At 58.0% G+C, this 25,089-nt stretch overlaps 3 protein-coding genes across 5 annotated transcripts; 1 reads left to right on the top strand and 2 right to left on the bottom strand.

Annotated features, from left to right (window-relative positions):
- Nucleotides 1-1,035: 1,035 nt before the first annotated feature.
- Nucleotides 1,036-8,712, bottom strand: LOC119947195 (death-associated protein kinase 2-like). Of its 3 annotated transcripts, none has more exons than XM_038768778.1 (12): nucleotides 8,419-8,712; nucleotides 6,516-6,637; nucleotides 4,414-4,635; nucleotides 4,081-4,261; nucleotides 3,400-3,529; nucleotides 3,145-3,193; nucleotides 2,785-2,811; nucleotides 2,501-2,653; nucleotides 2,071-2,116; nucleotides 1,868-1,957; nucleotides 1,368-1,451; nucleotides 1,036-1,212 (listed from the first exon to the last, which is right to left on the bottom strand). In XM_038768778.1, exons 2-12 carry the CDS (start codon nucleotides 6,575-6,577, stop codon nucleotides 1,135-1,137), a joined length of 1,122 nt encoding a protein of 373 aa, XP_038624706.1. In that variant the 5' UTR covers nucleotides 6,578-6,637; nucleotides 8,419-8,712; the 3' UTR covers nucleotides 1,036-1,134. The 3 variants fall into 3 exon arrangements, with proteins under 3 accessions (XP_038624706.1, XP_038624705.1, XP_038624708.1); XM_038768777.1 differs by lacking the exon at nucleotides 8,419-8,712 and adding an exon at nucleotides 7,331-7,374; XM_038768780.1 differs by lacking the exon at nucleotides 8,419-8,712 and adding an exon at nucleotides 7,331-7,374 and having other exon boundaries at nucleotides 4,081-4,219.
- Nucleotides 8,713-11,690: 2,978 nt separating this feature from the next.
- On the top strand, nucleotides 11,691-14,196 carry SH2D2A (SH2 domain containing 2A). The gene is given in 9 exon segments (XM_038768926.1): nucleotides 11,691-11,718; nucleotides 11,894-12,030; nucleotides 12,221-12,348; nucleotides 12,465-12,554; nucleotides 12,695-12,863; nucleotides 13,092-13,232; nucleotides 13,234-13,293; nucleotides 13,475-13,771; nucleotides 13,938-14,196. Coding segments are annotated over 9 exon segments (1,206 nt in total). The 3' UTR covers nucleotides 14,094-14,196.
- Nucleotides 14,197-14,906: 710 nt separating this feature from the next.
- On the bottom strand, nucleotides 14,907-23,760 carry PRCC (proline rich mitotic checkpoint control factor). Its single transcript, XM_038768619.1, is given in 8 exon segments — nucleotides 14,907-15,249; nucleotides 15,385-15,450; nucleotides 15,656-15,799; nucleotides 15,900-15,995; nucleotides 16,203-16,823; nucleotides 18,141-18,185; nucleotides 23,360-23,453; nucleotides 23,455-23,760. Coding segments are annotated over 8 exon segments (1,416 nt in total). The 5' UTR covers nucleotides 23,718-23,760; the 3' UTR covers nucleotides 14,907-15,162.
- Between the last annotated feature and the right edge of the window lie 1,329 nt (nucleotides 23,761-25,089).

The raw sequence follows: 25,089 nt of genomic DNA, 5'->3' as shown, positions 1-25,089 counted from the left end.
GGGCTGGGCCGGCGACTTAGAGCCTCTTCTCGGGCGAGAGGGAGCAGTAGCAACGCGCCCCCCTTAGCCCGGCAACTGGGGGGCTTATTCTTGTCCGTTTTCGGTCAGCCCCGTGGCCAGCGCATCCAAGACCCCCGGGGACCCAACGCGCTTTGGGCCGAGTTACAGGGGCCCTTCAGGAAGATTCAGCGTGAAGCAGCGGGGCTCAGTGGAAACAGTACCCGGCCTTGGGAGTCAGGGGTCATGGGTTCTAATTCCGGCTCTGCCACTTATTAGCTGTGTGACTTTGGGCAAGTCACTTCACTACTCTGGGCCTCAGTTCCCTCATCTGTCAAATGGGGATGAAGACTGTGAGCCCCACGTGGGAGAACCTGACCACCATGTATCCACCCCAGGGCTGAGGACAGTGCTTCGCACATAGTAAGCGCTTAACAAAACACATACTTATTACTCTATTTATTTATTTATTTATTTTACTTGTACGTGTCTATTCTATTTATTTTATTAGTATATTTGGTTTTGTTCTCTGTCTCCCCCTTTTAGACTGTGAGCCCACTGTTGGGTAGGGACTGTCTCTATATGTTGCCAACTTGTACTTCCCAAGCGCTTAGTACAGTGCTCTGCACACAGTAAGCGCTCAATAAATATGACTGATGATGATGATGATTATATTCATGACAAGGTCCGGGAGAGTCAGGCGGCATCCGGGGAAAGGGCGGTGGGCAGCGCTGGGCCCAGGGGCTGGGGCGGCTGCTGTGCCGGGCAGGCCAGGGGACTCTGGCTATCTCATCCGTCAGTTCTTCCTCGGCGCTTAGTACAGTACTTTGCCCAAAGTCATCCATCGCTGAGTGAGGACTGTCGCTACTCCCCTGCCCGATCCGGGGGGCACGGGGGGCCACGCTTGGAGTAAGCGCCCCCAGCCCATCCCCTTCCGGCGTCGCTGCCCGCAGCTCTAGCCCGGGGCTGGCGGGCCTCGGTTCCAGGAGGACGGTCCCACTAACCGCCACCCCCGACCCCAAAAAGCACACGGACGAGGGAAGACATCGCGGGTCATGTTGAGGGGGAAATGAGGGGTGGCCTCCGACTGCCCTCCCCCAGCCGCCACCCCTACTACAGTCCCCCCCTTTCACCGGCTCAGGAGCTGCTGCTGCGGCGGCGGCGGAGGAGGGAGACCGGGTGATCGTTCTCCTCTTGGTCACTCTCGCAGTCGCGCTGAGGGCGGGAAGGGGAAGGGGCTGGGTTCACACCCCACCAGCGGGAGGGGGCGCGGGGAGCGGCCCAGCCGGGACCCGGTGGGGTGGTGGTCCCACGCGAGGCCCCGGCGGGGGTGGGAGGGGATGAGGGGACGGAAGGACGGGGGCTCTCACCAGCTCCTCGTCCTCCAGCCCCTGGTTGCAGAGCAGCCCCAGCCGGCAGAAGCGGTTGCAGGCGAAGACCATGTTGTAGGAGAGCTGGGGGATCAGTTCAATCAATCAATCAATCAATCGTATGTATTGAGTGCTTACTGTGTGCAGAGCACTGTACTAAGCGCTTGGGAAGTCCAAGTTGGCAACATATAGAGACAGTCCCTACCCAACAGTGGGCTCACAGTCTAAAAGGGGGGGACAGAGAACAAAACCAAACATACTAACAAAATAAAATAAATAGAATAGATATGTACAAGTAAAAGAAATAGAGTAAGAAATATGTACAAACATATATACATATATACAGGTGCTGTGGGGAAGGGAAGGAGGTAAGATGGGGGGGATGGAGAGGGGGACGAGGGGGGATGGAAGAGGGGAAGAGCCCAGACCCCGACGATCGGTGGGGAGAGGGGCCCCTCAGGCCTCAGGGGAGCGGGACCACGTGCGTCTCTCCCGCTCACCTTCCACTTGCGCCGGATATTAAACTGCCGGAATTTCTTCATGTTGATGGAGGAGCGGCTGCGGCTCTTCTCCTGCCTGGGTGTCAGCGGCTGCGGGCAGGCCCGCTCAGCGGCGTCCGCTCCCCCGCTTCCCATCCCCTACCTCCTGCCCACCCCCCGCCCAGCGGCCGACGCCCCCCACCTTTCCTGCCCCAGCAAGGTACCTGGATCCAGGGGTGTCGAAGGCACTGCTTGGCCGTCATCCGCTCCCTGACAACCACAGGGTGAGAAGCCCCTTGCAGAGCAGACCCGAGGAGGAGGTCGCCCCCTCCTCTCCCGCCCCACCCTGGGGCCCCGGACGCTCCGGGGTGGGCGTGGGCCGGGCAGGGCCCGTGGGGGGGAGGTGGGGGGGGGGCCGAGTTACAGGGGCCCTTCAGGAAGATTCAGCGTGAAGCGGCGGGTCTCAGGGGAAAGAGACCGGGCTTGGGAGTCAGAGGTCATGGGTTCTAGTTCTGTCTCTGCCACTTATTAGCTGTGTGACTTTGGGCAAGTCACTTCACTACTCTGGGCCTCAGTTCCCTCATCTGTCCGATGGGGATGAAGACCCGAGGGGCGGGGAAGAGGAGGGTCCGGGGGGCCGGGCGTCCGCGGGACCTGGGGTCCTGCACCAGCAGGCTGCGGATGAAGTCCTTGGCCTCGTCTGACGTCTGGCCGAAGTACTGCTCCTCAAACTCGAAGGCTCCGGCCACCACGTTGGCCAGCGTCTCCTGGTCCGTCTCCCCCTGGAACGGGGACAGGCCGCTGAGCCTGGGGGGAGCAGAGGGAGCGAGGGAGGGAGGGGCTCAGGGGGGGCGGCAGGCAGGCCAGCGGGCGGCCCTGGACGTCTTCCCCCCCTCCCCGTCCCTCCCCTCTCCAGGGTGGGTGGGAGGGGCGCTTACAGGATGTAGGTGATGACTCCGATGCTCCTGGAAGAAGAGGGGGAAAGGTGAGGTTGGGTCCCGGCACGAGAGGCTATTGTCAGGCCCTTCCCCCCAACTCCTTCTCCAGGGGCAGCGTCCAAAGCAGCCCAACCCGTGGCTTTGGCCAGGGATCTCTAAGCCCCTAGGGCAGACAGGTCCTGGGGGCGCGGGGCGGAGGGCCGAGGCTGAGCCACCCTCAGCCAGGGTTGGGGGGGGGGGGGGGAACGGGCGGTCAGAGACAGACGGGGACCCAAAGCTCCGGCCGGCCGGCCGCCCCCCACCCCCAACGCCGCCTCCACCAAGGCCCTGTCCACCCCCGGCCCCCACCGCGGGCCTCACCACATGTCTGCGGGGACTCCCAACGGCTGGAAGTTGACCAGTTCGGGTGCTGGAGGGGAAATGGTCTGGTCATCGGGGCCGGGGCTACCGCTCTGTGCCCTGGATGGGTGCCGGCGCGGAGGAGGAGGAGGCGGCTGAAACTTGGGGAGGGGTGGGAGGGCTTGAGAGGGGCTCCCAGGGAATCGGCAACGAGGGGCTGGGGCCGGGGGCCTGGGGCCAGAGGGAGGGGGGCAGGAAGCGAGCCCGCCTGCTCACCCACATATTGGGGCGTCCCGCACGTGCTCTTGAACTCCACGCCTTCCTGCAGCCGCTGCGCCAGGCCGAAGTCGATGATCTTGATCCAGGGGCGGGCTGTGTCTTTCTGCTTCAGCATGATGTTTTCAGGCTTGGGGGGGGGAGGTGGGGGATAGACAGATAGATATGTGTGTGTGTGTGTGTGTGCGCGCGCGCGCGCGCGCTTTTAGGGCTCAGCCTCAGTGCCTGCCACTGCCCCTGCTACCCCTCCCCCCAGCCTGAAGACCCTCGGGCAACTCGGCCTCCAAGGGCAGCACTAGGTTGGCAGTTGGGGTTGAACCCAACCCTGAACCCTGGGGTTGGGAGCCAGTAAGCGACCCCTCGGGACAGGGACGGTGCCTCATTCATTCATTCAATCGTATTTACTGAGCGCTTTCTGTGTGCACAGCAGCGGACTAAGCGCTTGGGAAGTACGAGTCGGCAACATAGAGAGGCGGTCCCTATCCAAAAACGGGCTCACAGTCTAGAAGGGGGAGAACAGTCTAGAAGGGGGAGAGATTTCCAGATTCCCACCTGGGGATTCGCTTTCAGCTTTCAGTACAGCGCCAAATGCCTATTCTTACTAGTCCCGCCGCTCCTGGAGAGGTGGGAGAGGGTCAGGGGAGCCGGGGGAGGGTCCGGAGGGTCTGGGCCAGGCCCCACCTTGAGATCAAAGTGCGCGATGTGTTGGCTGTGCAGATAGGCCACCCCCTCCAGAATCTGCTGGAGGAACTCGATGGCCTCCACCTCGCTCAGCGCCTCCTTCTCGGCGACAAAGTCGAACAGTTCCCCGCCCTGGATCCTGGGGCCGGGGTGGGAGGAGGGGGCGAGGCCGGGGCCAGGGCTGGCGGGAGGACCGACCTAACTCCCCCCCCCCCCCCCCCCCCCCCCCGCCGACTCCCAGGCCTTCCCGCCCACGGCTCCCCTGCCGAGTCCCCCACCCCCACCCGGCCCGTGCCCGCCGAGTCCGTGCCCGCCACCGCCGCCGCCACTCACAGCTCCAGGACCAGCACCACCTGAGCCCGGCTGGCGAAGATGTCGTGTAGGCGAATGACGTGCGGGTGGTTCAAGGCCTGCAGGATGGCCACCTCGCGCTCCACCTGGCCCCGGTCCAGCCCCAGCCGGCTGCCCCGCCGCCGCCGCACCTTGACAAACTTGGCGGCGAAGCAGGTGCCCGTGGCCAGCTCCCGGCAGCGCTGCACAAACCCAAAGTGCCCGCTGGAATGCGGGCAGACACACAGAGAAACAACACACAAAGAAACAACAGTGGGCTCTAGACTGTGAGCCACTGTTGGGTAGGGACCGTCTCTATATGTTGCCAACTTGTACTTCCCAAGTGCTTAGTACAGTGCTCTGCACACAGTAAGCGCTCAATAAATACGATTGAATGAATGAATGAATGAACACAAGGGAACGGTGGGAAGGGGTCAGGTCAGGGGAGGAGCTGGGACTCCCGTCCCACAGCGTGGGGGGCGGCGGGTGTCAGTCAGTCAGTCAGTCCTATTTATTGAGCGCTTACTGTGTGCACAGCACTATAATAATAATAATGATGATGTCATTTGTTAAGCGCTTACTATGATGATGATGGCACTTATTCAGCTCTTACTACGGGTCAAGCATTGTTCTAAGCGCTGGGGGATACAAGGTAGTCAAGCTGTCCCATGTGGGGCTCGCACTTTTAATCCCCATTTTACAGATGAGGTAACTGAGGCCCAGAGAAGTTAAGTGACTTGCCCCAAGTCACACAGTTGACAAGTGGCGGAGCCGGGATTCGAACCCATGACCTCTGACTCCCAAGCCCGGGCTCTTCTCACTGAGCCACGCTGCTCAATAAATACGATTGAATGAAGACTGTGAGCCCACTGTTGGGTAAGGACTGTCTCTATATGTTGCCAGCTTGTACTTCCCAAGCGCTTAGTACAGTGCTCTGCACACAGTAAGTGCTCAATAAATACGATTGATTGAATGAATTAATTAATTAATGCTTCTCTATTAATAATAGTAATAATAATAATGGTATTTGTTAAGCTCTTACTATGTGCAAAGCACTGTTCTAAGCGCTGGGGAGGATACAAGGTGATCAGGTTGTCCCCCATGGGGCTCACAGTCTTCATCACCATTTGACAGATGAGGGAACTGAGGCCCAGAGAAGTGAAGTGACTTGCCCAGAGTCACGAAGTTGACAAGTGGCGGAGTCGGCATTAGAACCCATGACCTCTGACTCCCAAGCCCGGGCTATTTCTACTGAGCCACGCTGTTTCTCATGCATCCCAAGCACTATACTAAGTGCTCGGGAGAGGACAATACAACAATAGACACATTCCCTGCCCACAGGATACAGTCTAGAAGAGGAGACAGACATTAATATAATTACAGACATGAACATAAGTGCTGTGACACTGAATAAATAATAACTGTGGTATTTGTTAAGCGCTTATCATATAACCAGCACTGTTCTAAGCGCTGGGGTAGACACACGCTAATCAGGTTGGACATAGCCCCTGTCCTGCGAGGGGCTCACAGTCTTAATCCCCATTTTACAGATGAGGGAATTGAGGCGCAGAGAAGTTAAGTGACTTGTCCAAGGTCACACAGCAGACAAGAGGCGGAGCCGGGATTAGAACCCATATCCTCCGGCTTTGAGTATGGAGAGGCTGGTGGCCTGTCAATCATTCATTCAATCAGTCAGTGGTATTTATAATGACTATTACGGTGTTTGTTAAGCGCTTACTATGTGCCAGGCACCGTACTAAGCAGGGGACTAAGCGTGGGATTAGAACCTACAACCTCCGAGAGAGCAGGTGTAGACAGGGAATAAAAGGGGACCCAGAACTGAGCCTTGAGGGGCTCCCATAGTTAGGGGTGGGAGGCAGAAGAGGAGCCCGCAGAAGGAGAGCCAGGAGAGTACAGTGTCCATGAAGCCACGGTTGGACACTGCTTCTGGGAGAAGGGGGTGGTCCACAGTGTCGAAGGCAGCTGAGAGGTCGAGGAGGATTAAAATGGGGTAGTGGCCATTAGATTGGGTAAAAAAGGAGGTGTTTGGAGGCGTCAGAGCGGGCAGTTTCCGCGGAGGGATCAGGGCCTCTCCCCATCCTCACCTGCCCAGCTTCTCCAGCATCTCGTACATCTCCTCCACGTTGCCTGCCCTGGCGTGGGCCATGGCGCCCCGATCCTCTTCGGGCCCGGAGGCTCCAGGACACCGGGGCCCGGCCGGCCCTACCTGGGGGCACAAAGCGGGGGTGAGGCCGGCAGAGGGAGGGAGGGAGGCTGGCAGAGGGAGGACGGGACCTGGCAGAGGGAGGATGGGACCTGGCAGAGGGAGGGCGGGGCCTGGTAGAGGGAGGGAGGATGGGATGGGATGGAGGGAGGCTGGCAGAGGGAGGGAGGGAGGCTGGCAGAAGGAGGGCGCGGCCTGGCAGAGGGAGGGAGGATGGGATGGGATGGAGGGAGGCTGGCGGAGGGAGGGAGGGAGGCTGGCAGAGGTAGGGAGGGAGGGAGGCAGGGAGGCTGGCAGAAGAAAGGAGGGAGGCTGGCAGAAGGAGGGCATGGCTTGGCAGAGGGAGGGAGGCTGGCAGAGGGAGGGCGGGGCCCGGCAGAGGGATGGAGGGAGGCTGGCAGAGGGAGGGCAGGGCCTGGCAGAGGGAGGGAGGGAGGGAGGGAGGCTGGCAGAGGGAAGATGGGGCCTGGCAGAGGGAGGAAGGGAGGGAGGCTGGGAGAGGGAAGCTGGGGCCTGTCACATGGAGGGAGGGCCGGCCGGAGGCTGTCAGAGGGAGGGCGGGTCCTGGCTGTGTGGGGCGGGCTGGGGGCGGGGTGTGGCCCGGTTTGGGGAGAGCCCTCCGCGGGTGGAGCCGCGTTCTCCCAGGCGCCGTCCCCCCCGCCCCCCCCCCGCATCCACACGAGCCCCCGATCGGACCTCGGCGATTGGCTCCGGGCCCTACGGCTGGGCTGGGCTGGGCTCTCCGGGGCCCCGGCCCGGTCCCCGGGCCCCGCCGCCGTTACCGGGGAGCAACGGTCCCAACGGCCCGGCCCGGCCCGGCCGGAAACAGGCGAGGGCGGGGGAGCGGCCCGCCCAATCCCGGAGCCGGCGGCTTAGCCGCTGACCGTTCCTTCCTTCATTCGTTCATTCCTAGTGATTGAGCGCTTACTGTGTGCAGAGCACTGGACTAAGCGCTTGGGAAGGACAAGTCGGCAACATCTAGAGACGGGCCCTACCCGACAGCGGGCTCACAGTCTACAAGGGGGAGACAGACGACAGAACAAAACATGTGGATGGGTGTCAAGTCGTCAGAATAAATTGAAGTAAAGCTAGATCAATCAATCAATCAATCATATTTATTGAGCGCTTACTGTGTGCAGAGCACTGGACTAAGCGCTTGGGAAGTCCAAGTTGGCAACATAGAGAGACGGTCCCTACCCAACAACGGGCTCACAGTCTAAAAGGGGGAGACAGACGACAGAACAAAACATGTGGACGGGTGTCAAGTCGTCAGAATAAACAGAAGTAAAGCTAGATGCACATCATTAACAAAGTCAATAAAATAGCAAATATGTACAAGTAAAATGGAGTAATCAATCTGTACAAACATATAGACAGGTGCTGTGGGGAGGGGAAGGAGGTAAGGCGGGGGAGAGGAAAGAGGGGGCTCAGTGTGGGAAGGCCTCCTGGAGGAGGTGAGCTCTCAGTAAGGCTTTGAAGGAAGAGAGCTAGCTCGGCGGCAGGGCGGAGGGAGGGGGCGTGCTCTGGGAAGGGGCGGGGTTTGGGAAAAATGCACACACAAGGGCGGTGGTGGTCGGGGCAGGTCCATGCAGGCGCGCACGGTCATCATCAATCGTATTTATTTATTGAGCGCTTACTGTGTGCAGAGCACTGTACTAAGCGCTTGGGAAGTACAAATTGGCAACATATAGAGGCGGTCCCTACCCAACAATGGGCTCAGAGTCTAAAAGGAGCTCCCTGCCCTCTGCGCCCCCCACCTCCTCTCCTCCCCGGGAGAGACTCACCGGGTCCCCGGGCCCATCCGACGCCGACGCCGTGGTCTCCGGGGCCCCGGACGGGGCCCGGGACCCAATGTCCGCCGCCACCCTGGGGCCGGCGGGAGGTGACCGACTCCGCCTCGGATACCGGATCTCCGGACCTTGCTCGCTCCCACTTGTTCCCTGCCCCCTGCTTCCTGCTCGCTCCCACTTGTTCCCTGCTCCCTGCCCGCGGCCCTTTGCTTCCCAACGCCCAAGTCCAGCCGCCAACCCGGGTCTGGCCTGGCCACCCCAGGCCCTGGCCGAGGCTCGCGTCCACCGACGGGGAGGGGGTGGGGGGTCTTCCCAATCCCAAAGCCCACCCCGCCTGGGCCCCACTCGGCCTCGCCCGGCCCCGCGGAAGCGGAGGGGAGGAGGAAGGCGGGGCCAACGTTAAGGTGGCGAGGGATCGGGGGCGGGCACGGCCGGGGCCCCGCCTCCGGGGAGGCCTCCGCCTCCGGCAGGGCGCGGAAAGCGGGACGTACACCAGGTTGGGGGCCCGGGCGAGGTCATCGTCATCATCAATCGTATTTATTGAGCTCTTACTGTGTGCAGAGCACTGGACTAAGCGCTTGGGAAGGTCAAGTTGGCATCATATAGAGACAGTCCCTACCCAACAGTGGGCTCACAGTCTAAAAGGGGGAGACAGAGAACAAAACCAAACATACTAACAAAATAAAATAAATAGAATAGATATGTACAAGTAAAATAAATAAATAGAGTGATAAATACGTACAAACATATATACATATATACAGGTGCTGTGGGGAAGGGAAGGAGGTAAGATGGGGGGTATGGAGAGGGGGACGAGGGGGAGAGGAAGGAAGGGGCTCAGTCTGGGAAGGCCTCCTGGAGGAGGTGAGCTCTCAGTAGGGCCTTGAAGGGAGGAAGAGAGGTAGCTTGGCGGATGGGCAGAGGGAGGGCATTCCAGGCCCGGGGGAGGACGTGGGCCGGCGGGGAGGAGATTAGCGGCGGAGGAGCGGAGGTTGCGGGCTGGGCTGGAGAAGGAGTGAAGGGAGGTGAGGTAGGAGGGGGCGAGGGGATGGATGGACAGCCTGGAAGCCCAGGGTGAGGAGTTTCTGCCCGATGTGCAGATTGATCGGTAGCCACTGGAGATTTTTGAGGAGGGGAGTAATATGCCCAGAGCGTTTCTGGATAAAGATAATCTGGGCAGCAGCATGAAGTATGGATTGAAGTGGGGAGAGACAGGAGGATGGGAGATCAGAGAGAAGGCTGATGCAGTAGTCCAGACGGGATAGGATGAGAGCTTGAATGAGCAGGGTAGCGGTATGGATGGATGGAGAGGAAAGGGCGGATCTTGGTAATGTTGCGGAGCTGAGACCGGCAGGTTTTGGTGACGGCTTGGATGTGAGGGGTGAATGAGAGAGCGGAGTCGAGGATGACACCAAGGTTGCGGGCTTGTGAGACGGGAAGGAGGTCTCCCCCCCCATCCGGAGAAGAGAAAACCCGTGAGCCACAAAGTCACCTTCCCAGGGAGTGGGAAGGAGGAGGAGGCAGGGGGATGATTGGAATGACCCCGGGTGGGGTGGGGGAGGGATTCTAAGTCACTTCCGAGTGAATGAATGAATGACACTCTCATCTGTCTCTGGCCTGGAATAATAATAATAATAATAATGGCATTTATTAAGTGCTTACTATGTGCAAAGCACTGTTCTAAGCACGGGGGAGGTTACAAGGTGATCAGGTTGTCCCACTGGGGGCTCACGGTCTTAATCCCCATTTTACAGATGAGGTAACTGAGGCCCAGAGAAGTTAAGTGACTTGCCCAATTGTCACACAGCTGACAATTGGCGGAGCCAGGGTTTGAACTCATGACCTCTGACTCCAAAGCCCGTGCTCTTTCCACTGAGCCACGCTGCTTCTCATTCATGGAAGGACCTCATTCATTCAATTGTATCGATTGAACGCTTACTGTGTGCAGGACACTGTACTAAGCACTTGGAAAGTACAATTCGGCAACAAATAGAGACAATTCTTGCCCAACAACGGGCTCACAGGCCCTCCCTCCTCGTATCTGACAATGACTCTCTCTCCCCCTTCAAAGTCTTACTGAAGGCCCATCTCCTCCAAGAGGCCTTCCCTGACTACGCCCTCTCTTTCTCCTCTCCCACTCCCTTCTGGGTCGACCTGACTTGCTCCCATCTTTTAGCCCCGCCCCGCCCACCCCACATTCTATTTGTTCCGACGATTTTGACACCTGTCTACATGTTTTGTTTTGTTGTCTGTCTCCCCCTTCTAGACTGTGAGCCCGTCTCTATATGTTGCCGACTTGTCCTTCCCAAGCGCTTAGTACAGTGCTCCGCATACAGTAAGCGCTCAATAAATACGGTTAAATGAATATGTACATATCATCATCATCAATCGTATTTATTGAGCGCTTACTGTGTGCAGAGCACTGTACTAAGCGCTTGGGAAGTACAAGTTGGCAACATATAGAGACAGTCCCTACCCAACAGTGGGCTCACAGTCTAAAAGGGGGAGACAGAGAACAAAACCAAACATACTAACAAAATAAAATAAATAGAATAGATATGTACAAGTAAAATAAATAAATAAATAGAGTAACAAATATGTACAAACATCTATCCATATATACAGGTGCTGTGGGGAAGGGAAGGAGGTAAGATGGGGGGGTGGAGAGGGGGACGAGGGGGAGAGGAAGGAAGGGGCTCAGTCTGGGAAGGCCTCCTGGAGTAGGTGAGCTCTCAGTAGGGCCTTGAAGGGAATTGTACTTATCTACAATTCGTGCATATTAATGTCTGCCCCCCCCCCCCCAGACTGTAAGCTCATTGTGGGCAGGGAATGGGTCTGTTTATTGTTATAGTGTACTCCCCCAAGCGCTTAGTACAGTGCTCTGCAAACAATAAATACGATTGAATGATGGAAGGAAGGATTGATTCATCACGACCGAACCTCCCTCTAGGGTAGGGCATCTGGTCCTTCCCCTGCCTCCATGCCCAAACAAGTACAGTGCTCCAGGCAGGTGGGGAGGAGTAGGAAGGAAGGTAGAGAACGAAAACAGGGGAGGGGGCTGGGGACCTGGGGGAGGAGGGCCCCACAGCCAGCGGGTTGGTGGAGGGCAAGGCCCTGGGGTGGGGGCGGGTGACTGTCAGCAGTACTGCTGGTTTCCATGACGTCGGGGTCGTGGGTCACGGCGCTCCATTTCCTGCCACAGACACTCGCTTGCACGCACACGCACACACACACACACACACACACTCACACACCCCAAGCCCCCCATGGACCTGACCCCAATTCCTCTTCCAGGTAAACCCCACAGCCCCTTACCTCTACCTGGCGGGTGAGATCGGGGTGGGCCGGAGCACGTGTACAGGGAGGGCGGCCCCCGGGCAGGCTGAGGGGATCCAAGTGGATCCAGAGAGGAGCGAGGGATGGAGAAGACCCTCCCGCCTTCTCAACTGGACACCTGTTCTGCCTGCAGGAGCAGCCCCCTCTCCAACCTTCAGCACCTTCCACCCACAGGGCACGAGGCGGGGAGCTAGCGGGGAGACCCAACCAAGCTACCACCTGCCTGGCCACACAGAGTCTCCCCCGGGACCCCTCAGGGCCCCAGTCGAGGTGAGCGGGATGGGGCCTGCACCCTGCAGCCGGTCTGTGGGGAGAAAGGTGGGAGAGGGGGGTGCCCCTAGTATGTCCTTGAGGGAGGGCTTCCTTCAGGAGATAGGCCGGAGGGAGGGAGGTCGTGGGGAGAGAGGGTTCGGCTGCCATCTGGCCACACCAGCCCCTCACCTGCTTTCTGCCGGCCTAGGGGGATGACCGTTCTGAGGGCCCGGGCCTCCGGGCCGAGACCCTCGCCTGGTTCGAGAGGACCCAGGCGTCAGAGCTCCTGCCTCACGGGGTGGCTCCAGCCTGGTTCCACGGCTTCGTGTCCCGCAGGTGAGGGTCGGCGAACCGGGTTCTGGAATCACGGGGCTCTCCGGGCCTGTCAAAGCCGAGGGGTAGGGGGGTGGAGGCCGGGGTCGCCCGGCTCCCTCACCTCTCCCGTCTTTTAGGGAAGCAGAGCAGCGGCTGCAGGAGGGGCCCCACGGCGTCTTCCTGGTGCGATTCAGCGAGAGCGGCGTCGGCTTCGTGCTGTCCTACAGGTGGAACGTGGCAGGGGATGGGACGGGGGTCGGGGCGGGGGGGGCGTCAGCTGGCCACTGTGATGGAGGGAGGGGGTGGAAGGCGGCCTGGGGTTGCCCGTCCCACGCCCCTCCCCCGATTAACCGGGCTCCCTCCCCAGGGGTCAGGACCGCTGTCGCCACTTCCTCCTGGCCCAGGGCCGGGATGGGCAGCACGTGGTGCTGGGGGAGGAAAGGGCCTTCCCTGGGCTGCAGGCCCTGCTGGACCACTACGGCCGGGAGCCTCTCAGCCCCTACGGGGAGCGGCTTGGACCGCCCTGCCTCCGACAGGTACTTGCACCCCACCCCTACCCCACATTCACCCTTTGCGGGTACCCTTCTGCCCCCCTCTCAGTCCTTATGGGGAGCGGCTTGGCCTGCACCCCACCCCTACCCCTTCCAACTGGAGCCCCCCAAGTCCACCCCGTCCCAGCAGGAAGCCTCATGCCCCCCACACACACCCGCACTCCCCCACTGCAGGAGCTCCTGTCCTGCCCGCCACCTGTCTCCTGCCCACAGCAAGGGTCCCTCCCAGCCGGCCTCTTCCCCCGACCCTCGGAGACTTCAGGGCTCCAGACCCAAGGCCCACCCGAAGTGACGACCCTTGGAGCGCCTCAATACGCCCCAGTCTGCAAGAGGGGCCGGAACCCTTCCCGGGACCCCCCCCCTCCCATCGCTTCCCATGCTGGGCACTGGACAGGATGACCCAAGAGAACAGAAGGTTCGGGCTGGGGCTGGGGGGGGGGCGGTGACGGTGGGAAGGATGGAAGGGGGCAAGTGAATAAAGGGGAGGCACATGAGGGGTAAAACAGGACCGGGGCAGTGTCTCTCACCATGTCTGGACCCCTGGTTGGGCGTGGGAGGCAGGTCCGGGTGCCGACCATCCTGTCTCATCCCCCCAGACCCAAGCGCCACCACTAGATGAACTGTACAGCCCGGTGCAGAGGCGGGGGCCGGGCAGCCTGACGCCCCCCGCCTCCTCCCTCCCCATCTATCACGAGCCCGATGACCCCATCGCCTTCTACGCCATGGGCTGGGAAGGGGGCGGGATGGGGCGGTGGGCCCCCCAGTCCGAGAACGTCTACTCCGAGGTAAAGCTGAAGCCCGAAGGGATCCAGCGGGAGCCCGACAGACCTCTCCCAGCTCACAGCCATGGCCGCCTCCGGCCCAGTCCTTCACAGCCACTGCCCAGGGCCCAGGTATTGGGTTGGGGGGGGTGTGTGAGCGTGTGTACGTGTGTGGGTGTGTGGGTGTGTAAAGGGCACCCAGGACCCAACGGGGAGGGGGAGCTGGGCTGGCTGGGGGAAACGGGGACATGAGGCCCCGCTGATCCCGTAATCCCACCCCTCCAATAATCCTCACCAGGAGCTGGACGTCATCGAGTACGGCCAACCCATACCTCCGAGCCGCCGTGGCCCCCAGGAGCCCCAAAGTCAGACCCTGCCCCAGAATCGACCCCGCTGGAGGTCTGGGGGGGATCCTGCTCCAGGCCGAGGACCACCCAGGCCTTTGCAGCACTGAGCTCCGCCCCGTACCTTCCAAGGTCCGGGCGAGGGAAAACGGAGGGACACGGACGAGAGTGAGGTTAGACCTCAGAAAGGAGGACCCCATGGTTAGGGAGAGCCCAGGCCCACACGGACATGTGTGTGACCGATCTCAGCTGGAGGCCGGGATCCACCTCGCCCCTCGGCCCAGGCCTCCGTCACACTGCGAAAACCTGGACCCAGCAAGACCTGTGAGCCGGCAGAAAGCTGGGAGCGACCGGGAGACCCCAGGTCCCGCCAGAGATAAATGAAATTCTCCAGCTATACTTGTTGCCATGTTTTCCCTCACCAACAAACTGATTGTTTTGGCCCCTTGGAGAGTGTGCACACATGTGAAGTATGTGCGTGTGCATAATGAAACGTCCTCCTGCACCTGAGAGGACCAGGTCAGTGAAAGGAGTCCTGGGGAAGGGGAAGAGGCAGCACCAGTAACTGTCCCCCGCATTCATCCCACGATGCCTGGGTTTGGATGTAAATAGGTCAGAACACAGGTCACGGGGGATGTGGGTTTCCTGTACTAAAGAGGAGTTGGGCGGTGACCGGGAACCGGAAACCCGGCACCCTCCCTCCCTAATGGTCCCCTTCTCCCCTCGGGCCCCCCCCCCAAGGCCCCCATTCCCAACGAATCCCTTCCCTGAAGCCCTCCCTCCGGGGCCCACTTCTCACTGGAGCCCCCGTCCCCACAAGCCCACTCCCTGCCCTTGGGCCCCACCTTCCCCCCCCAGGTCCCTCCCATCACCTACCCCGCTCCCACCCCAGAAAGAGGCACCCGGGCCGGCTGGGTGGAGACGGTGTTTACCCACGATACAAACAGAAACCCAGTGGGTGGGGGGTTGGGGGCGGGGAGGGCGCCTGGAGTTGGGTTTTGGAGGGTGGGGGCTGGGGTTTATAAAACCAGGAGGGGGGCGTCTAACAGCAGTTCATGGCCCTGAACGGAGGTGCCGGGAGCGGCGGCCGGGCCCGGAGTCTCTGCGGTGGCCATCCGCCGACCCGGCCGGGGCCCTCGGCTCGGGGCGCGGAGGGGGTCCCGGGGTCCGGAGGTCCGACTAGAAGCCATACTTGGCCTGAGTCTGGCGGCGGCTCAGCTTGTTCTCCGACCACGAGTTCTTCAGCTCCAGCTCCCGCTCCTTGGCCTGGGGAGGAGGGACCGAAAGTCGGGCTGGGGCAGCCCCCGCCCCCCACGGGAAAGGGAAGGGGAAGGTGGGCAGCCCCCCAACGACAGCCCCACTTTGTGGCTAGAAAAAAACCAGCAGCCACAGTTCACTCACCTGGTGGATCAGGTAGGTGATCTGGTGTTTCCGCCTCTGCTGGCCCGTTGGCTGCTCACCCTTCTTCTGTTGGGGGGAGGAGCGGAGAGAGACCCGAGCGTCAGCATGCAGGGGAGGGGTTAGGGTTCATCACTGGATGCCGGGGTCTCCAGCCCCCCCCACCCCCCGGCCCCGGCCCCTACCACGCAGTCAAGCCCGTGAGGGTCCCCAGCTTGGGGCGGAGGATGGGGGAGCGAGGAGCAAGCGGCCCGGTGCCTGGCGCGGCCCAGACCTTGCTGAAGGATTTCATGGTCTTCTCCTCGGTCAGGGACTTGGCCAGCCAGTGCTGGGTGCCGCTCAGCTGGTCGTCACCCTTGATCTCCACGAAGTTGATTTCCTCGCGCCCACGGTTCCGCTTGCCCTGCAGCCGCTTGAACTGGGAGGGAAGAGGAGACGGTTGCGGCGGGGGGCGCTCCGGGGGGCTGCACAATGCCCAGCGAGGGAGAGGTCTGGTACCGTTTCGGCCCCAAAGTTACCGCTTCATCATCCATGAAGGAGGCGTCGGGGGTGAGATCCTGGGGGGCCCCCACGGCCGGGTCAGGGTCGGGGTAGTAGCCGCTGCCGTAGTAGTCCTGGAGCCGGAAGGAACAGGATGGAAGAGGACGGACAGCTCCCAACCCACCCCTCCCCTGGCCCCTGGAGGCGGGCAGAGCCGCCGCCGCCGAGACCCCCGTGACACCAAGGCCCGGAGGCCAGCCGCACCCAGCAATCCCTCTGGGGCCCAAATGCCCTCCCCACCTCTCCGGGACCCAGGCCCATCCCCCCCGAGGTCAACCCACCTGGTAGTAAGCTCCGGCGACCCCCGGCTGGCCGTACGGGGGGAACGGGCCCCCGGAAGTCTGGCCGGCGCCGCCTTCGCCTTCCTCGCCGGCCCTGGGGACCCAGGGGGCCCCGCGCCAGCCGTCCGCCGTCTTGAACTCCAGCGGGGCGTCCGCCGCGCCACCCTGGAAGTCCGGCTCCGGCTCCGTGCCGGGGGGCGGGTCTTCGGCGGCGGCCGCCAGGGCGTCAGGGACGTAGGGGAGGTAAGGGGCGGCGGGGGCCGGGGGGGCCGGGGTGGGCGCGGCGGCCGAGGAAGGGGGCGGTTCCACCCGATCCGGGAGGGAGAAGTAGTTCTCGGGGGCCAGGTCCTCACCGTCACTGTCGCCCCCATCCTGAGCCATCTGCTTGGCCACCTGAAGGGCAGCGCTCTTGGCCGCAGCCTTGATGGCCGAGGGGGACGGGAAGGGCGCGGCGGAGGGCGGGGCCCTGGCGGCCGCCTTCAGGGGCGGCCGGGAGGCGGGGGGGCCGTCGGGTGGCTTGCGGGAGAAGGCGTGAGGCAGCAGCGCGCGACCGGGCTCTTTCACCGTCAGGTTCCTGGGCTGGGGGAGCAGGGCCGACAGGCCGGTGCCCCCAGCCGACCCCTGGGCACGCGGAGCCACAGGTAGACAAGAAGTTGGGGGTGGGGGGGGGCGGGCAGGGGGACAGACCCAGAGGAAGTGATTAGTCAGGGGCGACGGACAGTTGAGGCAGGATCACCCATTAACCAGCCCCTCCTCTCCCTGCCCCCGGCCACGCCTGCCCTCATTCCTCTCTCCCTCTCCCTGTAGTATTAATAACGGCATTTACCGAATGTCCACTTGGGTGCCCTATAACAGGCACTTGGGGAGACCCATGGAATAACAAAGTGACAAGTTACCTGCCCATAAGGGGCTTACATTCTAACGGGAGAGACAAACATAAAAATACAGGCGCAATAAACTAAGTAGACATAAACACCTGAGTGCTAAGGAAAATAAGGAAGGAGAAGCAGCGTTGCCTAGTGGATAGCGCCCAGGCCCGGGAGTCAGGAGGACCTGCATATTAATCCCGGCTCCACCACTTGTCTGCTGTGTGACCTTGGGCAAAGACTGTGAGCCCACTATTGGGTAGGGACTGTATATGTTGCCAAATTGTACTTCCCAAGCGCTTAGTACAGTGCTCTGCACACGGTAAGCGCTCAATAAATACGATTGATGATGATGATTAAGACTGTGAGCCCCGTGTGAGACTTGGACCGTGTCCAATCTGATTAGCTCAAATCCACCCCAATGCTTAGTGCAGTGCTTAGCAAGTTGCAGACACTTAACCGTGTCATATGTAAAAGCACTAGGGTCGGTTGAGGAGTTGCTACTGCTCAGGGAGTAGAACGGTAATTGCAAATGGATCGTCTGAGAAGGTGGGATCTTAGGAGAGCTGGGGTTTGAAGGCAGGGAGGGTTGCGGTCTGCCCGACGAGCGGTGGGAGGGAGTTCCAGGCCCGGGGAGCAGAGGGGGCGAGGGGATGGACGTGACAATCGACAGCGAGGTGTGACTGGAAGGTGGGTTCGGGAGAAGTGACGACAGCGGGTGAAGAGAGCAGCGAGGCAAACTAGGGCCGGGTGGTACAGTGCCTCAAAGCCAATCGCGAGGAGTTTCTGTTTGCTGCGCAGAGCGTTTTGGGGAGAGGAGAGACGCGGACCGAGCGATGCTCTGGGAAGACGGCCCGTGAAGCCGCAGAAAGTACCGGCCTCTCCTTTGCCTCCTTTCTCCTTGCTGGGAAGGACACTCCACCCCTTGCAGATGAGGCTCAGCGTGCCCAAACTCCCCACTGACCAAGAAACCTAGCCCTCCCCTCGTTGTTCGCCCACCCCCTCCCCCCTACGGGGATGAGCTCAGCCCCCGCCGATGGCGATGGAGGGCGGAGGGACCTGTGGGCCTCACCTGGAGGGACGTCTTCCTCTTGGGTTCATCCTCTTCAGAATCGGACTGAGGGAAGGAGAAAAAGAAGGGGTCAGAGCACACGGGCCCCGAGTCGGGGCAGATCACACAGGCCCGGGTCGGGACAGCGCACGGGATCCTCGAGGCTGGAAGTCGACCCTGCTTGCCGCCCGAGTCCCGGGGAGGGCCCCGAGCCTGAAACTTCCTGTTCCTTGAGACCCCGGGGATTGGATCAGCGCTCCCCACGGGCCCCCACCCCTAAGCGGCGCGGGGAAATCATGGCATCAGGCCCCCCTCCACGCTGCGGCCTGCAGCTTCAACCCCACTGGAGAATGGATCGTTTTCGGGAGCAGGAAGCTATGGGACTGAGGGAGACAGGTGACAAACATGGGGGGGGGGGGGGTTCACGGGAAGTAGGGGAGGGGGGAGATTCCGAGTGGGGTGAGCGGTTGTGTCTGGAGAAGACAGGGGTCACGGAGGGGCGGGATTTTGGGGGTCCCGGGGGACGGCTGGGAAAGATGGCAGCGTTGGGGGGCGGGAGCCCTGGGAAAGGACTGGGGGTGACTGCTGGGCTGGGATTGATCACCGTGCGGGGGGGAGGTCTGGGGGTGATAGTTGTGCTGGGTGGGGGTAATAATAATAATAATAATAGCGGTATTTGTTAAGCGCTTACTATGTGCAAAGCACTGTTCTAAGCGCTGGGGGGGTATACAAGGTGATCAGGTTGTCCCACGTGGGGCTCACAGTCTTAATCCCCATTTTACAGACGAGGTAACTGAGGCACAGAGAAGTTAATAATAATAAATAATTTTGGCATCTGTTAAGCACTTACTATTTGCAAAGCACTGTTCTAAGCACTGAGGAGGACACAAGGTGATCAGGTTGTCCCATGTGGGGCTCACATTCCTAATCCCCATTTTCCAGATGCTACTTCTTCACAGGGTAAGCGCTGTGCTTGGGGGGTGGGGGTCCCGGAGGGGGACTGGGGATGATGGTTTATTTTTTTAATGACATTTATTAAGCGCTTACTATGTGCAAAGCACTGTTCTAAGCGCTGGGGAGGTTACAAGGTCATCGGGTTGTCCCACGGGGGGGCTCACTGTCTTAATCCCCATTTTCCAGATAAGGTAACTGAGGCCCAGAGAAGTTAATAATAATAATAATTTTGGTATTTGTTAAGCGCTTACTATGTGCAAAGCACTGTTCTAAGCACTGAGGAGGACACAAGGTGATCAGGTTGTCCCATGTGGGGCTCACAATCTTAAACCCCATTTTCCAGATGAGGTAACTGAGGCCGAGAAGTTAATAATAATAATAATAATAATAATAATTTTGGTATTTGTTAAGCGCTTACTGTGTGCAAAGCACTGTTCTAAGCACTGAGGAGGACACAAGGTGATCAGGTTGTCCCATGTGGGGCTCATAATCTTAATCCCCATTTTCCAGATGAGGTAACTGAGGCCCAGAGAAGTTAATAATAATAACAATTTTGGTATTTGTTAAGCGCTTACTATGTGCAAAGCACTGTTCTAAGCATTGAGGACACAAGGTGATCAGGTTGTCCCATGTGGGGCTCATAATCTTAATCCCCATTTTCCAGATGAGGTAACTGAGGCCCAGAGAAGTGAAGTGACTTGCCCAAAGTCACACAGCTGACAAGTGGCGGAGCTGGAATTTGAACCCTTGACCTCTGACTCCCAAGCCCGGGCTCTTTCCACTGAGCCACGCTGCTTCTAAGTGAAGCGACTTACCCAAAGTCGCACAGCTGACAACTGGCGGGGCCGGGATTTGAACCCATGATGGTGGTATAAAGAAGCAGCGTGGCTAGAGAAGCAGCGTGGCTCCGTGGAAAGAGCACGGGCTTTGGAGTCAGAGTTCATGGGTTCAAATCCCGGCTCTGCCGCTTGTCAGCTGTGTGACTCTGGGCAAGTCACTTTGCTTCTCCGTGCCTCAGTTACCTCATCTGTCAATCAATCAATCGTATTTATTGAGCGCTTACTGTGTGCAGAGCACTGTACTAAGCGCTTGGGAAGTACAAGTTGGCAACATAGAGAGACGGTCCCAACCCAACAGTGGGCTCACAGTCTAAAAGACTGGCAAATGGGGATGAAGACTGTGAGCCCCACGTGGGACAACCTGATCACCTTGGATCCTCCACAGTGCTTAGAATCAATCAATCGTATTTATTGAGCGCTTACTGTGTAAAGAGCACTGGACTAAGCGCTTGGGAAGTCCAAGTTGGCAAATGGGGATGAAGACTGTGAGCCCCACGTGGGACAACCTGATCACCTTGGATCCTCCACAGTGCTTAGAATCAATCAACCAATCGTATTTATTGAGCGCTTACTGTGTGCAGAGCACCGTACTAAGCGCTTGGGAAGTCCAAGTTGGCAAATGGGGATGAAGACTGTGAGCCCCACGTGGGACAACCTGATCACCTTGGATCCTCCACAGTGCTTAGAATCAATCAACCAATCGTATTTATTGAGCGCTTACTGTGTGCAGAGCACCGTACTAAGCGCTTGGGAAGTCCAAGTTGGCAACATCTAGAGACGGTCCCTACCCAACAGCGGGCTCACAGTCTAAAAGGGGGAGACAGAGAACAAAACCAAACATACTAACAAAATAAAATAAATAGAATAGACATGTACAAGTAAAATAAATGGAGTAATAAATATGTACAAACATATATACAGGTGCTGTGGGGAAGGGAAGGAGCTAAGATGGAGAGGGGGACGAGCGGGAGCCTGATCACCTTGTATCCTCCACAGTGCTTAGAACAGTGCTTTGCACATAGTAAGTGCTTAACAAATGCCATTATTAGAGGGGGGCGAGGGGGAGCCTGATCACCTTATATCCTCCACAGTGCTTAGAACAGTGCTTTGCACATAGTAAGCGCTTAACAAATGCCATTATTATTATTAGAGGGGGACGAGGGGGGAGCCTGATCACCTTACATCCTCCACAGTGCTTAGAACAGTGCTTTGCACATAGTAAGCGCTTAACAAATGCCATCATTATTATTAGAGGGGGACGGGGTGGGGGGGGTGCTTTGAATAATAATAATAACGGTGGCATTTGTTAAGCGCTTACTATGTGCCAAGCACTGTTTTAAGCGCTGGGGATCAGGTTGTCCCATGATCAAATGGCCCATGCTTTGCACCTAGTAAGCGCTTAACAAATGCCATCATTATTATTACTATTATTAGAGGGGGACGCCTGATCACCTTGTATCCTCCACAGTGCTTTGAATAATAATAATAATGGTGGCATTTGTTAAGCGCTTACTATGTGTAAAGCACTGTTCTAAGCGCTGGGGAGGTTACAAGGTGATCAGGTCGTCCCATGATCAAATGTCCCATTTGAACAGTGCTTTGCGCATAGTAAGTGCTTAACAAATGCCATCATTATTATTACTATTATTAGAGGGGGACGCCTGATCACCTTGTATCCTCCACAGTGCTTTGAATAATAATAATAATAATGATAATAATGGTGGCATTTGTTAAGCGCTTACTATGTACAAAGCACTGTTCTAAGCGCTGGGGAGGTTACCAGGTGATCAGGTCGTCCCATGATCAAATGGCCCGTTTGAACAGCGCTTCGCGCATAGTAAGCGCTTAACAAATGCCATCATTATTATTATTATTAGAGGGGGACGAGGGGGAGCCTGATCACCTTGTGTCCTCCACAGTGCTTTGAATAATAATAATAATAATAATAATGGCGGCATTTGTTAAGCGCTTACTATGTGCAAAGCGCTGTTGTAAGCGCTGGGGAGGTTACAAGGTGATCAGGTTGTCCCATGATCAAATGGCCCATTTGAACAGTGCTTTGCACCTAGTAAGTGCTTAACAAATGCCATCATTATTATTAGAGGGGGACGAGGGGGGAGCCTGATCACCTTGTATCCTCCACAGTGCATTGAATAATAATAATAATAATAATAATAATAATAATAATGGTGGCATTTGTTAAGCGCTTACTATGTGTAAAGCACTGTTCTAAGCGCTGGGGAGGTTACAAGGTGATCAGGTCGTCCCATGATCAAATGGCCCGTTTGAACAGCGCTTTGCACCTAGTAAGCGCTTAACAAATGCCATCATTATTATTACTATTATTAGAGGGGGACGCCTGATCACCTTGTATCCTCCACAGTGCATTGACTAATAATAATAATAATAATAATAGTGGCATTTATTAAGCGCTTACTATGTGCAAAGCACTGTTCTAAGCGCTGGGGAGGTTACCAGGTGATCAGGTCGTCCCATGATCAAGTGGCCCATTTGAACAGTGCTTTGCACCTCGTAAGCGCTTAACAAATGCCATCATTATTATTACTATTATTAGAGGGGGACGCCTGATCACCTTATATCCTCCACAGTGCTTATAATAATAATAATAATGGTGGCATTTGTTAAGCGCTTACTCTGTGCAAAGCACTGTTCTAAGCGCTGGGGAGGTTACCAGGTGATCAGGTCGTCCCATGATCAAATGGCCCGTTTGAACAGCGCTTCGCACCTGGTAAGCGCTTAACAAACGCCATCATTATTATTACTATTATTAGAGGGGGACGCCTGATCACCTTGTATCCTCCACAGTGCATTGAATGATAATAATAATAATAGTGGCATTTATTAAGCGCTTACTCTGTGCAAAGCACTGTTCTAAGCGCTGGGGAGGTTACCAGGTGATCAGGTCGTCCCATGATCAAATGGCCCGTTTGAACAGTGCTTCGCATATAGTAAGCGCTTAACAAATGTCATCATTATTATTTGTTAAGCGCTTACTCTGTGCAAAGCACTGTTCTAAGCGCTGGGGAGGTTACCAGGTGATCGGTCGTCCCATGATCAAATGGCCCATTTGAACAGTGCTGTGCACCTAGTAAGCGCTTAACAAATGCCATCATTATTATTACTATTATTAGAGGGGGACGCCTGATCACCTTGTATCCTCCACAGTGCATTGAATAATAATAATAATAATAATAATAATAATAATAATAGTGGCATTTATTAAGCGCTTACTATGTGCAAAGCACCGTTCTAAGCGCTGGGGAGGTTACCAGGTGATCAGGTCGTCCCATGATCAAATGGCCCGTTTGAACAGCGCTTCGCATATAGTAAGCGCTTAACAAATTAAATCATTATGATGATGATGATGATCGGGGGTGATGAGGCTGTGCTTGGGGCGGGGGGGGGGGGGCGGCGGCGGTTCCTCACCTCGTCGCGGGTCAGCTCGGGGGCGGCGATGCGCACCGGCTCCGTCCTCTTCCTCGGCCTCGCGGGGCCCGGGAGCCCCGGCGGGGGCGGGGGGGGGGAACCCGGCCGGGCCGAACGGGGGCGGCGGTGGAGGCGGCGGGGGCGGCGGGAGCAGCAGGGCCGGGAAGCCCGGGGCGGGCGGCGGCGGCAGCGACGCGAACAGGCCGCCCGGGCCCGTCACCGCCTCCTCGTCCTCTTCCCCTTCCTCCTCTTCCTCGTCTTCCTCCTCGTCCTCGTCCTCCTCCTCCTCCTCGACGGGCCCCGGTTCCGCCTCGTCCGCGTCGCTCTCCTCGCTGCTGGCGTAGGCCACCAGCGACATGGCCCCGGACCGCCGCCCGCCGCCGCCCTCCTCCCCCCGCGGCGGCCCCCGACTAATGGCCGCCCCTTCGCCCGCCTCCCGCGTCGCCTCAGGGTCCGAGGACTACGGCTCCCGGCGGGCCCCGCGCCGGAAGCGCCGCTCGCCGGGGGCCCGCGCCGGGGCGCGAGGCATGCCGGGAGTTGTAGTCCGCCTGGGGAGGGAGGGAAGGGGGGCGGGGCCGCCCGCGCGTCAGGAGGTGCGACGGGGCCGCGCGGGGGAGTCTGGGAGTTTACGGCCGCTTGACATGACTCCTCAAGAGGGGCGTGTTCTTATAATAATAATAATAATAATAATAATGGCATTTATAATAATAATGATGGCATTTGTTAAGCGCTTACTAAGTGCCAAGCACCGTTCTAAGCGCTGGCGGGGATACAGTGTGATCAAGTTGTCCCACGTAGGGCTCACAGTCTTAATCCCCATTTTTACAGAGGAGGTAACTGAGGCTCAGAGAAGTTAAGTGACTTGCCCAAGGTCACACATGAGACGTGGTGGAGCCGGGATTCGAACCCACGACCTCTGACTCCAAAGCCCGGGCTTTTTCCACTGAGCCACAATGCTTCTCTTTATTAAGCGCTTACTATGTGCAAAGCACGGTTCTAAGCGCTGGGGAGGCTACAGGGTGATCAGGTTGTCCCATGGGGGGCTCACAGTCTTCACCCCCGTTTTACAGATGAGGTAACTGAGGCCCAGAGAAGTTAAGTGACTTGCCCAAAGTCATACGGCTGACAATTGGCAGCGCCAGCATTTGAACCCATGACCTCTGACTCCAAAGCCCGGGCTCTTTTCCACTGAGCCACGCTCCTTCTCTGTTCTTCTTGTTGTTGTTAACAATAATAATAATAATAATGGCATTTGTTAAGCGCTTAGTACAGTGCTCTGCACAGAGTAAGCGCTCAATAAATACGATTGATTGATTGATTGATTAAGCGCTTACTGTGTGCCGAGGACTGCTGTAAGCGCTGCGGGGGGAAACGAGGTGATCAAGTTGTCCCACAGTCTTAATCAATCAATCAATCATATTTATTGAGCGCTTACTGTGTGCACAGCACTGGACTAAGCACTTGGGAAGTACAAGTTGGCAACATATAGAGACGGTCCCTCCCCAACAGTGGGCTCACAGTCTAAAAGGGGGAGACAGAAAACAAAACCAAACATACTAACAGAATAAAATAAATAGAATAGATATGTACAAGTAAAATAAATCGCTTAGTACAGTGCTCTGCACACAGTAAGTGCTCAATAAATATGATTGATTATTGATTAATCCCCATTTTACAGATAAGGTCACTGAAGGAATGAATGAATGAATAAATATGATTGAATGAATGAA

The sequence above is a fragment of the Tachyglossus aculeatus genome, chromosome Y4, assembly GCF_015852505.1.
Source record: "Tachyglossus aculeatus isolate mTacAcu1 chromosome Y4, mTacAcu1.pri, whole genome shotgun sequence".
NCBI lineage: Eukaryota > Metazoa > Chordata > Mammalia > Monotremata > Tachyglossidae > Tachyglossus > Tachyglossus aculeatus.
The sequence above is the reverse complement of the archived record's forward strand: the minus strand, read 5'-3'. Positions and strand labels throughout refer to the sequence as shown.

Bases quoted from the DNA above. Each gene is read 5' to 3' on its own strand.
- LOC119947195 (XM_038768778.1), bottom strand. From the start codon at position 6,577: ATGGCCCACGCCAGGGCAGGCAACGTGGAGGAGATGTACGAGATGCTG. The intron at 2,654-2,784 runs GTAAGCGCCCCT...TGCTCCCCCCAG, and splicing joins GGAGTCATCACCTACATCCT to GCTCAGCGGCCTGTCCCCGT. The intron at 1,452-1,867 runs GTGAGCGGGAGA...CTGATCCCCCAG, and splicing joins ATATCCGGCGCAAGTGGAAG to CTCTCCTACAACATGGTCTT.